Genomic DNA, 13,753 nt, shown 5'->3' on the forward strand with positions numbered 1-13,753 from the left:
TATTATATAAAATATAATATTAAATATAATGTTATTACTTGTTAAAAATTGCGACTTTAAAGCGTGTAACTTGCCACTTATATCGTTATTCGTAAAACTATTTAGAATTTTTCCGAAATTTTTCAAGGTATGTGTTACTAAACATTGCTCATAAAATTGTTTGTAATTAGCAATTTCTTTGTTATATAATTTAAGTTTCCAAATTAAATCATTCCGAATAAATTTGAATAATTACATTAAAGAGAAACTTAATTTCTCTAGAATCAAATCTTGGTTTAATTCGAAAATAGGGAGAAGCTATTGTATTTTGCAGAAGTTAAATCAAGCAACAATAATCCCAATTATAAGAAAAAAATGAATGGAAAAGAATTGCTATAAACTTTTCAATTTTTACAAAACTGGTCCTTCACCTAATTAAGAAAATGTAAACCACTCGACATTCGAATAAATGATAACAGTAACAAGTAGAGATCCCATTAACAATGTAATTAAAGAAGATTTGAAAAATTTGTTGAAAGAAAGCGAAGAATATTCCATTAATCTGGAGTTTGTTGCTAATAAAGATTGACTTAAACTTTAAAAGTTAAAAAGCATTTCTTTTTACGTAACAACAAAGGAGAAAGCGCATCTAATATTAATGTTGCCAAAAATATCCAGAAAATGTTCAACAAATAGTTGAAAAACGCGGATATTTTGATTTATAACTTTATATATACGTATTTTGGGCATGTATTTCTTCCTATGTACAAGTATTATTTATTCTCATAAATATACAAAATTAAAATTATTATGCTCTCTTATATTTCCTTTTATTTGTGCATGGATACGTGCAAGTGCACACATGGCGAGTGTGCATGTATACTAATATACTATATAGTTATAATTAGTATAGTAAAATTGAAAAAAGTAAAATTAAGAAGAAAACTCTTACTTGCAATGCTTAACCAAGAAAGTCATAATTCGATACATCTTCAAATTGCTGATTTTGTGCATTACCTGGAGCCATTGGTCTCGTTGCTATTTGCCCTCTCGGACCTACCATTTGCTGTTGTACTCCGAATACTTGTCGAACGCTATATTGAGGTTGCGGCTGTAACATTAATTGCAATTTGTATTATAAATGTTTGTTTTACATTTACATATCTTTATGTTTGTCATATCTATCAACATTAATACAAATACAGCTCAGTTTTTTAAATTATCGTAAGTTCTCACCTGTTGTAATAAATGTCTGAGACCAAGATTATTAGTGGAGACTGGACGCATCAATCGTTGAGAATTCGCCTGTTGATTAGCCATTGCGGCCGGATTGAGGCCTCTTTGTGCTTGTTGGGCCTGTACATATGTGAAAATAATTGTTTACCTCACAATACTAAAAATATATTTATTGATAAATTAAAACTCGTTTACCTCAAGTTGTTGCTTATATTGCATCTCTTGCTGTTGTGCCACTTCTAAGTTTTGTTGAATCTGGACAAATAATATCGAAACTATAAAAATTTCTAATGTAAACTTTAAATGTTATTTCTATTAAATACAAAAATATATATATTTACATTTACTTCCAATTGAGACTTATACTGTGCCTCTTGTTGTTGGGCAGCTTCTAACGTTTGTCTTAGATGTTGAATCTTTAGCAAATTTTGATGCCTGGCGATTTCTATATCATCATAAGGAGGTCTCTGTTGGCCGATCATACCTCCGGCACCAGTATTTGCTTGTGGACCATTAATTCCGCTATTCTGTAAATGCATGTATAACATTTTCTAAATATATCTAATCAATATATAATTATTATTCCACTCTATAGAAATATGCTAGCACATTGTATTACCTGCATATTCATTTGAGTCATTTGGGGACCGCTGGTCGAAGTTAAAGTTTGTGGAGGAGCGGTCGATACGACATTCTGTGTTATTTGACCACCTCCCATTGCCATCGTATTTGTTTGGGACATAAGAATACCCCCCTGTGTACCCGTAGTAGGCATGGGTGGGGGAATTGTATTACCCGGTCCAGGATTAGCCTAACAAAGTCATAAGAGTTATTCTCTGATTATTTTCTTTTTATCAATTTTGCGTATAAGTAAATCTTATTACTTACCTGTCTTACAGAAGCGTTTTGAGATGTTTTCTGCTGTTGAATAACTTTGCGAAGACGATCTACAAAAGCTGTTTGATCGTTTGGAATAAAACCTAAATATGTTTTTTTGTCTGTAGTATACAAAAGTATAAGTACTTTTATTTCACAAGCTGGACTTGATGATGCAGAAGTGAAGTGAACACACCCTGCCTGAAATATATTGAATTTTAAGTATTATTATAAACATTGTCGCAGATATATTATTCATAGCATTTATTCGTGCAGACAAAATAAAAAAAAGGTGTATAATGCATAGCATAATAAATACACTTACAAATCCAGCTGTCATCATTTTTGTTAAGGATTCTAATGCTTCACATGGCGTCGGATGAAATACAACAGATTTAGAATTCTTCAGATAGGTACCACCAATACTTCCTATCAATTGTTTCGGCATCAATTGCATTATCAATTTAGGCGGCCATGTATCCGCTTTCCTGAAAAGCAAATATCGTGTAAAATAAAAATACAAAAAGGCTATGTTAACAGTGGAAAACAATCATTTACAATTCCGGATCTCCGTCTTTCGCATTAGCGGAAACTTGACACGGGACATGTCTCGTTTGCTTTTGCGCATCTGTTGGATTTTTGGCCTTTTCGATCCATTCTACGATACCTTGCCAGATGTTCTGGCGCTCGCGTGGCACAAGTTGTTGATTTTGTACAGTACCAGTAGATACATTGCCCTGAAAAATTATAGAATTAATATTATTTATTTTATTATTTATTTTTTACAATCCTTTGTGACTCAAGATAGCTTTTGCCCCGATTCACAGAGTTTAATAAACTATAAATTATATATTTTTATCTCAATCTAATTTTTATTTTTATATACCACTCTATTGCAATCCTTTATCCTTTTGTTTATATATAAACTTTATATAATTAATAATAATATAATTTAATTACTTGTGCCTGAGAGTGAGTAATCTGTTGCGTAATAGAAGATACTGAGACCGGTGCTTGCTGTGAAGCAGTAACAGTTTGTGAGACTTGAGTAGGTACAGACTGGCTAATACAAGAAGCAGTAAGCTGCGATCCTGGTTGACTATGAGTTGGTTGAGCGGCCATAGACATGGTAGCCTGCTGAACATTTTGCTGCTGCAACTGCATCGTCAAGCGCAGTTGTTGCTGTTGCTGCGTAAGTTGCTGCTGTTGCTGTTGCTGATTAGCTGCCATAACATTATTGCCAGCAACTGTAAAATAAATATAAGTTATCTAGAACGTAAGTTATTCATAATAAATAAAATGTAAGCTACAGAGTTTTGTATGTCTAAACACAGCATAAAAAACAAAAAGTAAGATCCAAGTAAGATTAAATAAAACTGTAAATGTGTCAAAGCTTTTACCATCTAATCGTTGATTAAACGCAGCTACATTGAGTCCTAACGATGAAGGCGGTTGTGTTAATTGTGCTATTAGCGCACTGCCTTGTGTATTTGCAGGCGCGGTTGCACCCGGTGCTATGAATGGTCGCATCCATCTGGGCCTCGTGGCTATGTTTACTCCCGGTGGATGATAATTTGGTGGTGCGGCTATCTGAGGATTATAAGATGGTCGGGCGGTATTCATTGGTGCCGCCATGGACGGCGTAACAGTTTGATGCACAGAGGTAATATTCTGAGGAGGTGCTTGATTTCTGAAAGGAGGACCTTGTTGCTGATTCGGCGGAGCGATATTCTGCTGCACTTGATTAGTGTTAGGACTGTCGTTACTCTGCAGTGGACTTAAGGGTATTTGTGCAGCGGTAGCCGCGGTATTGTGAACATTACCGCCCATTTGGGGACTGACTGGTCGTTCCTTTAAATTGTAATTTCGCAAAAGTACTAAATGTCGTGGATCTTTGGCATAATTCTTTGTTTGCGAGGATTGTAAATCACCGCCAGCTTTTTCAAATAATTTATACAATGCCGGAATTTTTCTTGGTGATAATATAGAAATATTAATATTTCTCTGAAAAATTATATATATATAGTGTATATGCACATACATGATGATTACCTCCTTATTACGCATTTACAATTTGTCACTCACCTCTTGATAAATAGTAGCTAATTGTTCAATGGTATGACCAGCGAATTTGTAAGTTTCTTGAATCACGGTTTGATACGGGGGCGAATTACATATTAAAATACAATGTTTTTGTGAAGCTGTATTTGGCTCTCGTCTCAGCTGCAAGTCTTCAAAACATAGTAATCCTGTTGCAAGACCTTCGCCTATGTTTGCAAAAGATTCTCCCTTTCCACCAACCATTCTAGATAAAATATTATTATTGATAAAATAAATTAATAAAAAGGATATATACAATTTTTAAAATAGCAGTGTTAATTATAAAAGGTTTATTTATAAAAAATATTATAATATTAGACACTAAAGATATTATGTGTTCTGTACTCAAGCTTGTCTAGAACCATCAGTAGCTTGTGAGGATTTGAATAAGGTCCTAGAGTCTCAGTGCACGGAGATGGTAAGCAATCAGCAGCATGATAAACGACTATTCCATATAATGTCGTACTGTTCTGTTATATAAATTTAGATTGCAATAAAATAAATTGTAACTTAATTTCCATACATTAAGAAATATAACTGTACATTATATCGTACCTCAGCAACATATTCCCTTTCTTCTATGCCACCTAGACTAAAATATCTATAATAGATAAAGAAAAAACACAAAGTTGACAAACATATCCTTATTCTACATAATATAGAAAGTTAGTATAATGCAGTTAACGCTTGTAATAAAGTTGATGTTTGCAATATATAAATGTAATCAAAGGTAGGATTTTTAATTGATTTATGAAGTGATTTATATATAAATGTATGTTACATATTAAAACTTACTCCAATGTTGGAATAACATAATTTGTTTTAAGATCATTAAGGTATGCGCCGTTAACGGCTGTTCCTTCAATGACGAATATAACATCAGCTTGTATTCCATGTTCAGTTGGTCCAGTCACCATGTTCTAATACACAAAAATCTTGCTTAATTACTTAAATACTATTTAATACAATACACACAGAGTCCCAAATGTAAGTGACCAATGTTCTCCAAAATGAAATAAAAACGAGCATATCTCTAAAATTCTTTACATATCATATCTTTTTAGAGATAAGAAATTTAGAGAATTTTAGAGATAAGATTTTTTTCTTAGTTTATCGATCCCTTATACGCTCCCAAAGTTGACTATTTAAATTCGGAACACCCCGTATATATAAAATCGCAAACTTTTTTCAAAGTTATTTTATTTAACTGTGTTATTTATATTATGTAACTATGATAAAACTTAAAATTAAAATATTTGATATATATTTTGTGTATAGAATATTTCAATAAGATAAACTTAATAAAGATAAGATTAATTGCATACATATTGAAGTTTCACAAGCTAACCTAACCTAGACACGTGCCTTCAAAATTGTGTTACTTGAAAGAATTTTTCTCTCTTTACAAACTTACGTTCAATTAAAATTTACAAGTTCAGGCAAAAAATACGCTTGTTTGCCAGAGCGTTTGTACAAATATGCGTATAAATCATATAAACAAATCTTATTTTCTTTCTTTCTACGTTCACACACAGCTAAACTGAGCTAAACATAAAGTTCGTATCAAACTACTCGTCGGACTATGGTAGGAGAGTGGAGACGATGGAGTAAACTGGAGTAAACGAATCCTCATATGGGCAACAGCGCTTTGAAATCCTGAACGCTGATTGATGAAAAACGGGTGATGGGGGTAAATTTTACTCTTACAACCGACTTTTCATCAATAAAAAGGATAACGGCCATTCTACAATAAGAAGTTAGAAATTGACGACTGTGATTGATCAATTTCCAGCTTCTAATTTCTAATTTATGATTAATATTAGCTTATTGTAGAATGCGTGTTAAGCGAAATGAACGTCGAGTACATACCTATTTACTCGACGAAAAATTAAATATTCTGCATTGATATGTCTACATTATTTTTCTACTCTTGTAACTAATGTTCCGGAAATAGCTCGATTTGCGTAATTCGAGCTCCGAAAAATAAAAAAATTTTTTGAAAAACTAAAGCAAATAAAAAAGCCATAAGAAATAAAAGCAGAAAAAAGCAAATTAATAATAATAAATAATAAGTCAACAAATTAATACCGATGAAAAATATACATAATTCATATAATATAATTATATTATATGTGTAAATTATATGTATAAATTATGTATATTATTCGTCTTTGTCTAATCCACATAATAGTATGGAAAAGAACCATAAAAGTGTGGACATTATCCTATGAGGTTTATGGTACACAAAAAAGGTCGAAATGTCCATTTTCTCTCTGGAAGAGTAGTCCCGCCAGATTCTTTCATTTTATGTAAAAATGCGTCGAATGAGCATAGTTTTATCGAAATCGGAATAGAAACAGTTCTTCTGGATAATTACAGTGTGTCTTCCAACAAATGATATATAGACGTGTGACGCACTTGATCATTACATCCTTGTTGTTTGCCAATGTTAAACAAAGATGAGATGATCACTGGTGTTGTACTGTATCGCTTGGAAGACACACACCATGTATATTTAATCTTGTGCAATTTTGTACTTTTGCCTGAATCATTCTGTTCATACGCGTCTGCCCGCTGCTAATTGCTCAGCTGTTATGAAAGGTTTTTCATTGTTGCGTAAACCGGCGCTGTCAGTTTCGAAATACCTATAACAACTACGTTATCGTAGTTAGTAGATATCGATCAAACTTCCTTCCCTGTAATGACTGAAAGTAATATTTACAGGTACGAAGTATAAGTCCGTTGAGGATGGCAGTTTCGCGACGACATTAGCATTAGAAACAATTCATAGTGTCCGAATTGTGGAGATATATTCATTTGTAACGTTTGTGAAGAATAAGTTGCTGACTAAACATGGTAATTAGTTTGATTTTGATTCAACAAACTTGTATTGCAATCTTTTTAATTCTATTCTTAAAATTACTTTAAATCGAAAATTTTGTCTAGCTTGCTAAAATATTAAAATTATTTTTATTTTAGTAATTTTGAGGAAACTATACAATTTAATCTTACATGTATGCTCGTTTATTTTGAGGCTAAAATTTTCAACAACTCTTCAATAATAAGTCTTTCAACAATTTTTCAATAATGAATTGAATTAGAGATCACTACATAGACTTGTTTCTATCAATGTAGATAATTTTAATCTTAGTTTAATTTATTCTTTATCTTTTTCTAGTTCTTAGAACTAGAAGAAAAAACCTAGAGAACATAAATAGTAACATTCCATTTATAAAATGTTCTATTTAATAATATAACTATCACTATTGTACATTGTACAACATATGTATTATGTCATTTATATTATTGAATAGAAAATTATAATTATGATGTAATACTATTAGTTCGTATCTTGTGGGAAGTAAGTTAAACTGAGATTAAGGTTCATCTATATTGCTATTGACATAAATAAAATAAGTAGAACAGCATTAAAGATACAGTCGAGCTTGGAACTTAGTGCCTAATATTTATATGTGAATTTCAAATACATCTTCCAATTATATATTGTAAATTATGAGTTTCAATTGCTTTGGAAACGCAATTATAATGTCTATTGAGTTATTTGATTAATTCTATTTTTCTTTTCCATAGGCGTCCACATCGAAGAAACAAGCTCACAAGAAGAATATGATAAAGTTTGAATTAACCGAAAAACAGAAATCTGACATAAAGGAAGCATTTGATCTATTCGATCCGGATGGCACTGGAAAAATTAGTATCAAGGATCTTAAAGTTGTTCTTAGAGCCTTAGGATATGAACCGACGGTGAAAGAATTACAGACACTCGTAGCTGATGTCACACCAGAATGTCCTAACTCGTTATCTTATGAAGAATTCATGAAAATAATGTTAATTAAAATGACAGATGTAGAAGAAAGCCAAAGCGAAATAATAAGAGCATTTCGACTTTTCGATGATGATAAAACAGGGAAAATATCCTTTAAAAATATTAAACGAGTTGCGATGGAATTGGAAGAAGAGTTGACTGATGAAGAAATATTTGATATGATCAATCAGGTAGACGAAGATGGCGATGGAGAAATATCATTAGAAGAATTTATAAAACTCTTTAAGAAGATGTCATGTTAACTTTTTATTAAGTTAAATTCATATCTATGTCGAATTAATGCAGAAACATAACGTATTTTTAAACTAATAATGTGTATTGTATTTATATATTCTAAATGGAAGACTGATCTCAACATAATTATCTTTTAGTATACTTGTCAACGATATTTTTATAAACTTTTATTTATTTAGATGTTTAATATGCCACGAGTGTGTGTAAAAATAAATAGTATTAACTATATTCTACGTATGTTAATATTTAATTTATTCTTTTCAAATCCTATGCAGTCCAATTTCAAAAATTTATAATAAAAATGTAACTAAAAAAAAAAATATATATATACTTATAAAATAATTGTATTAATCTTATTATATATCAAATATTATGTATGAAAATATATATAATATTTTATTATATTTAAAGAAATATATTCAAGTATTTATTTCCTCATCTTTTACATTCAGTGTTGAAATAGCGGCGTTGATTACCGATCTAACTAACTTTGCTCTTGTTTTCGCCATTTCCAATCCTTTGGAAAGTAAATTTTGAGAGATTGGAATTCCACCTATATTAAATTTATGATCATTGTTACATGTAACGTATAATTCAATAACCATTAAATCTATTAAATTATGCAAAACCCATTAAAATATGAATAATCTACAGTATTATACTGTATTTTAATATATAATACACACCAGGTTTATGTACATAACAAATTTTTTCCTCATCGTCTATCACAATAGAAAATTTTCCTGATGACAACTCTTCCTCATCATCCGTTGGATCAACTACTAATAATTGTCTGCAAGTAAAGAGATTAATCAAATATGAATTACATGTAAATATCTGTTACACTGAACCAAAACTGACTTTTCAAATACTGCGAATGATGTAGAAATTGGTAATGTTCTTACAGTAAACTTCTTTCTATTTTTCGGATTTACGATAGTTAGTGCTGTCTCTTTAGTATAATTCACCTCAGGTAAAGTCACTGTAAGATAAATTCTTTTATGAAATACAGAAAAGGAATGAAACACAGATATTATTACATATTACAGTAGTATGTACATGTGTAACATACACGTTTTAAGAGCTGCCATCAATGCTCCAGTACAAGCATCTATAACTGAGCCATTGTAATTCAGACACAGGATATCACAGTATAATACCCAAACTAATTTACTTTTACAAATGCAAAGATCTTTTAAGTCAAGTGCCGCTGAGTTACTTAAAATAATATCTATCAATTTAGAGAGCACTTGTGCCTGTTCACTTGGTGGGCCTGGACGAAACTTTGAAGAACAGAGAGGAGATAATTCCACATTTGGTACTATGTAACCGTGATCCGGAGTGTCTGCTTTCGGTGCCGCTAATTCCTAAAATAACAGAATGTGAATCATATCAGTGAAATAAAGTAATTTTCAGTTCAAATAAATAAAGAAAAATAAAAATAGTTTGTTATAAAATACTATATAAATTATTTAAAAAACATCAAACTCTGCCTCTCATATATGTATTTGAAGAGATATCAAAATATAGAATGTTTTCCATTTGGTGACACAAGTAGATGTTTTATTTTTATTTTTACTCGTGATATGTCAAGAAAGATATTACAGAATGATGTTTGTGTCAACTTGTATCATTGAATGGAAAACATCCTTTGTGTAACTCATAGAATCTCAGAAAAGATAGAATAACATTTATGTCATCTTGTGTGATGCTAATACTTGTTTTTTCTAATTTAGATTAACTTTAATATCAATTTAACTCATATTATATCTTTAGCATCTAATTCATAGAACTTCTAAAAAAAAAACGAAGAGAATAAATTAAACAAAGATTAAAATTAATTTATACGAGTAGAATTTATACTAATAGAAATAGATATAAATGGAAAGCATCCATATATAAACATATATAAACAATGTTGTAACTATACTTACAGCTTTAATACCACAAACTGCAGTTGTGTCACCTAATTTAAATATCGCTGAACTGTCTGCCTGAACGATTGATGAGACATTTATACTTACTGGTCGAAATGACAAAAATTTCCTACCATCTGTCCGAACATTTTGTTCCTGCAAACGCCAGATACTTTATAGAAATATTCTGTTATATTTATGTCTTAATTTATTCAATTTGTGTACAATATTTACCAGATGATCCTGCAAATATTTCACAGGATGAATCGTTCTAAAAAAAAAATTAAAATGGATATATTAAAGATTACATCGTTCAAAACAAAATAAACATTAAAGTTCAATCCTACAAATTGTACAAGTTAATTACAGATATTTTTTTGTCAAAAAAAATTATTTTTTTGTACTTATAGAAAAAGGATATGAGATTTTCACTAACATGTACTCTGTAATTTATTTAAAAAAATAAAATATACATACTTGTACTGTAAATCCATTTGTATTAAAATTTTCCGTATTTAACACTATTTGACAGTATCCTTGTTTGATGACACAGGCCACGTAGTAAATTTTGATTTAAAAAAAAGCGTTATAAAAAAACATATATATTTAATTCTACTCAATTCTATAATCGACAATATAGAACACGGTTGAGATTAGTTTCTTCTGGCTCGCATGCATTCAATATAATAGGTTAGTTCGCGTCACATGCTCCAATACGTATGGTGGAAGCATAGTGAAAAGATTACAGGACTGTTTACCAGCTAGAATACAGAAGGTACGTTCGGGAAGACGCTCTTAGCGCTATTTGTGTCATTCTATCTTTGTTTTATATCTAATAAACAACAAAGATAGAATGATAGTAGCGCTATAGCATTACCCCGAACCCAGAGACGTTACACTGTGTTCCATTGTGCAAAGTTGGAACGCAATTAGTTTCATAATGTAACACCAGAATGCATTGTAGTCTTCCATTCATATTCTTATAATCATATTTACAATTTGCAATTTGAATAATGTTGGAACTCTTCTAATTATAAGTAAACTACATTTAATTTAAAATTGTAAAGAAAATTTAAATGAATAAAAACGAATCAATCTGTAGAGGCCCTCCACCACCCCCGCCAATTTTTAACGGCGGTCCTCTTTTCTTTGTAAGTATACTCACCCGTAAAAAAAGAGTTACTAATAAATTTAATCCGTTTTTGCAGGTAAGTATATTTTTAATTTATTTTTTATTTTTATATCTCTCTTTTTCTAATTATTTTATTATATTTCGCTAATCATATTGCATTATGATTAGCGAAATAAAATAAAATAATTAGCAATTATATTGCATTTCTTTTTTAATATTATCTTTTATTGTAATCCTTTACATATTTAATAATACAATAATAATTATTTACAATATAATGTATAATAAAAAATTCTGTTCGAAATATAATAAGAATTATATTATAGGAGCACAATTAACAAAATTTAATGCGGGATTATACGAAAATGTCGAAAATACATACGATAACACAAATTTTTCTAAACGAATGTTTAATGAAATATTGATAAATGCGGAATGAAATACTAACAACAATTAGATCGTATTTATTAACTTGTGATTATATTATAAAACTTATTAATATCGTGATAAAAAGTCATTAATACATTTACGACAGTACTTTCATCGCGTTTAAGATAATTATCCCGATAATTTGATCACATCAAAGTTCCTCTACGTTGTGATAAGGTCAGTATCCGATACAAAGAAGAAAAGAATCGTCATAGAAAAGCGAACTTGATGTATTCTGATTCTAAGTCAAAGTTACAAGATCCATTCGCAAAGAAAAGTTAAGCAATCCGTCAAACACCAGCGGTCTTATTACAGAAGGGTATAAATTCCAAATCTTTCAGACCACTTACGATAGTAATAATTTTGGTAGCATATTAATTACATTTTTATTGCATTTTTAATATAATATCAAAATTTGCGAGGAAATTATATGTTCTGCCACAGAGTATGTTACTACAAATCATCTCTTATTAAAAATAAAAAGATAAAATGATTTCCTTATGGAATGGTGATTACGAAGGAATATATTTAATAATAATAAAATACATGCATTAATTGTAATTTTTTTATATGTATGGATACAAAAGTTTCTCGGGTACCAACTGTTCGGATAAGATCAAACTTGATAATAACGAGATTTTAAAGAACTAAGTATGTACTTTCTGAAAAATTTGTTATTACATATAAAATTTAACAACCTCTTTTTTCTGTATTATCCTAAAATTTTAATTATTAATATCCCGCTAATATAAGGGTATATACCCATTCGACTTATCTCGAATTTTTTGTACCCATACATTTTTAATTAAATTCATGTAATCATATCATTGATAAAAGAACATAAAGTATTTTGGTAAAAATTATCTAAATCGACAAAAATCGAAACTTATTAAATATAATTTCGTAATATATCTGCATGTATTTTATCATAGAAAAGTATATAATATACACATAAATTAATAATTAACAATATTCTGGAATGGCGGGATGTCCAATACCTAAAAATGATTTTAAAATAAAAAATTAAAAGTTAAAAAATTAAATATATACATTCGTAATCATATTTTTGTTAGAGCAATCATCGAAGAATGAGCAAATTATTTGTATAAAACTTGAATTTATTTACTTAACAATTTGGATTTAAACAAATAATCATTATATGTATATCATTATATTATTATGTTATTAAGACAGTACTATTATTAACGTTATTATTACTAGTGGCAGAACATTTAATAAAATAAAGAAAGCGACGAAAATTGTATGTTAAAGTACTACTGAATTAATTTTGCAACTTGATTTTAAAATATATAGCATATAATTGTCATTGACTCATTCACAAAATTATTACTTCTAGTGCAAGAAAATTCGAGATTAATTCCGATTCTGTACAAGAATTTCCAACGAGATACCAAACTAGACTTTGCGAATAAACTTTACAGAAAGTAACGAGGAATAAGTCTCCATATGATGAAAATAATTTCGACTTTCCATCGGTACAAACCACGCATTCACTATAGTATCCACCTGACGCGAGGGACAGCGATGAGACTTTCGAACATAATAAATTAATCATTAATCATATACTTGTAAGTTTGTAATGTTAAAAATATAAATGTTAAAAACAAATAAGAATTTAATATTTAACCTATATTGCCTCAGTCAAAGCTCGAATCTTTATTGACTTATTTAATAAATTAAGTAGACGAAAAATTGACGAATATTCTAAATATCAAATTTTTCATTAAAAATCACTCAAAATTATTAATGACTTTTTGATATTCGCAATAAAATCCAAATTAAAAAAAATTTTTTAATTAAATATCTATTAAATTCATTAAATTAATAAATAATTTTTGTTATCATATAGTTCGTCGATTTCGTACAATTTACATCACTAAAGCAACAATAAATTTGATTTATTACAACAAGATAAATGCTATCTGTATGGAATAGATATATTTAATACAAATACATAAACATTCCAATAAATGTATAATTTAA

At 29.5% G+C, this 13,753-nt stretch overlaps 3 protein-coding genes across 4 annotated transcripts in view; 1 reads left to right on the top strand and 2 right to left on the bottom strand.

The window, feature by feature from the left end:
• Window positions 1-5,766, bottom strand: part of LOC108751603 (mediator of RNA polymerase II transcription subunit 25) — a 36,881-nt gene extending 31,115 nt beyond the window's left edge. The window contains exons 1-15 of one of the 2 annotated variants that reach the window (XM_018491861.1): window positions 5,606-5,766; window positions 4,987-5,111; window positions 4,747-4,792; window positions 4,537-4,661; window positions 4,177-4,396; window positions 3,492-4,095; window positions 3,052-3,338; window positions 2,650-2,828; window positions 2,417-2,579; window positions 2,104-2,292; window positions 1,835-2,026; window positions 1,557-1,742; window positions 1,411-1,470; window positions 1,216-1,335; window positions 932-1,090 (exon numbers count right to left, since the gene is read on the bottom strand). In XM_018491861.1, the coding sequence (XP_018347363.1) occupies window positions 941-1,090; window positions 1,216-1,335; window positions 1,411-1,470; window positions 1,557-1,742; window positions 1,835-2,026; window positions 2,104-2,292; window positions 2,417-2,579; window positions 2,650-2,828; window positions 3,052-3,338; window positions 3,492-4,095; window positions 4,177-4,396; window positions 4,537-4,661; window positions 4,747-4,792; window positions 4,987-5,108 (2,643 nt within the window). In that variant the 5' untranslated portion in view covers window positions 5,109-5,111; window positions 5,606-5,766 and the 3' untranslated portion in view covers window positions 932-940. Of the gene's footprint in view, window positions 1-210; window positions 1,091-1,215; window positions 1,336-1,410; window positions 1,471-1,556; window positions 1,743-1,834; window positions 2,027-2,103; window positions 2,293-2,416; window positions 2,580-2,649; window positions 2,829-3,051; window positions 3,339-3,491; window positions 4,096-4,176; window positions 4,397-4,536; window positions 4,662-4,746; window positions 4,793-4,986; window positions 5,112-5,605 lie in introns of those variants that run through there. The other variant, XM_018491860.1, reaches the window with a different exon arrangement.
• Window positions 1-8,376, top strand: part of LOC108751605 (RING finger and transmembrane domain-containing protein 2-like) — a 13,478-nt gene extending 5,102 nt beyond the window's left edge. Inside the window, exon 5 of the mRNA XM_018491866.1 lies at window positions 7,783-8,376. Within this exon, the coding sequence (XP_018347368.1) occupies window positions 7,783-8,280 (498 nt within the window). The 3' untranslated portion in view covers window positions 8,281-8,376. The remainder of the gene's footprint in view (window positions 1-7,782) is intronic.
• A 315-nt stretch (window positions 8,377-8,691) lies between these two features.
• Window positions 8,692-11,076, bottom strand: LOC108751601 (exosome complex component RRP43-like). The gene is made up of 7 exons (XM_018491858.1): window positions 10,666-11,076; window positions 10,423-10,459; window positions 10,207-10,344; window positions 9,345-9,639; window positions 9,134-9,254; window positions 8,959-9,065; window positions 8,692-8,825 (listed from the first exon to the last, which is right to left on the bottom strand). Exons 1-7 carry the CDS (start codon window positions 10,680-10,682, stop codon window positions 8,692-8,694), a joined length of 849 nt encoding a protein of 282 aa, XP_018347360.1. The 5' UTR covers window positions 10,683-11,076.
• Between the last annotated feature and the right edge of the window lie 2,677 nt (window positions 11,077-13,753).

Source organism: Trachymyrmex septentrionalis, unplaced genomic scaffold (genome assembly GCF_001594115.1).
Source record: "Trachymyrmex septentrionalis isolate Tsep2-gDNA-1 unplaced genomic scaffold, Tsep1.0 scaffold50, whole genome shotgun sequence".
Taxonomy (NCBI): Eukaryota; Metazoa; Arthropoda; class Insecta; order Hymenoptera; family Formicidae; genus Trachymyrmex; species Trachymyrmex septentrionalis.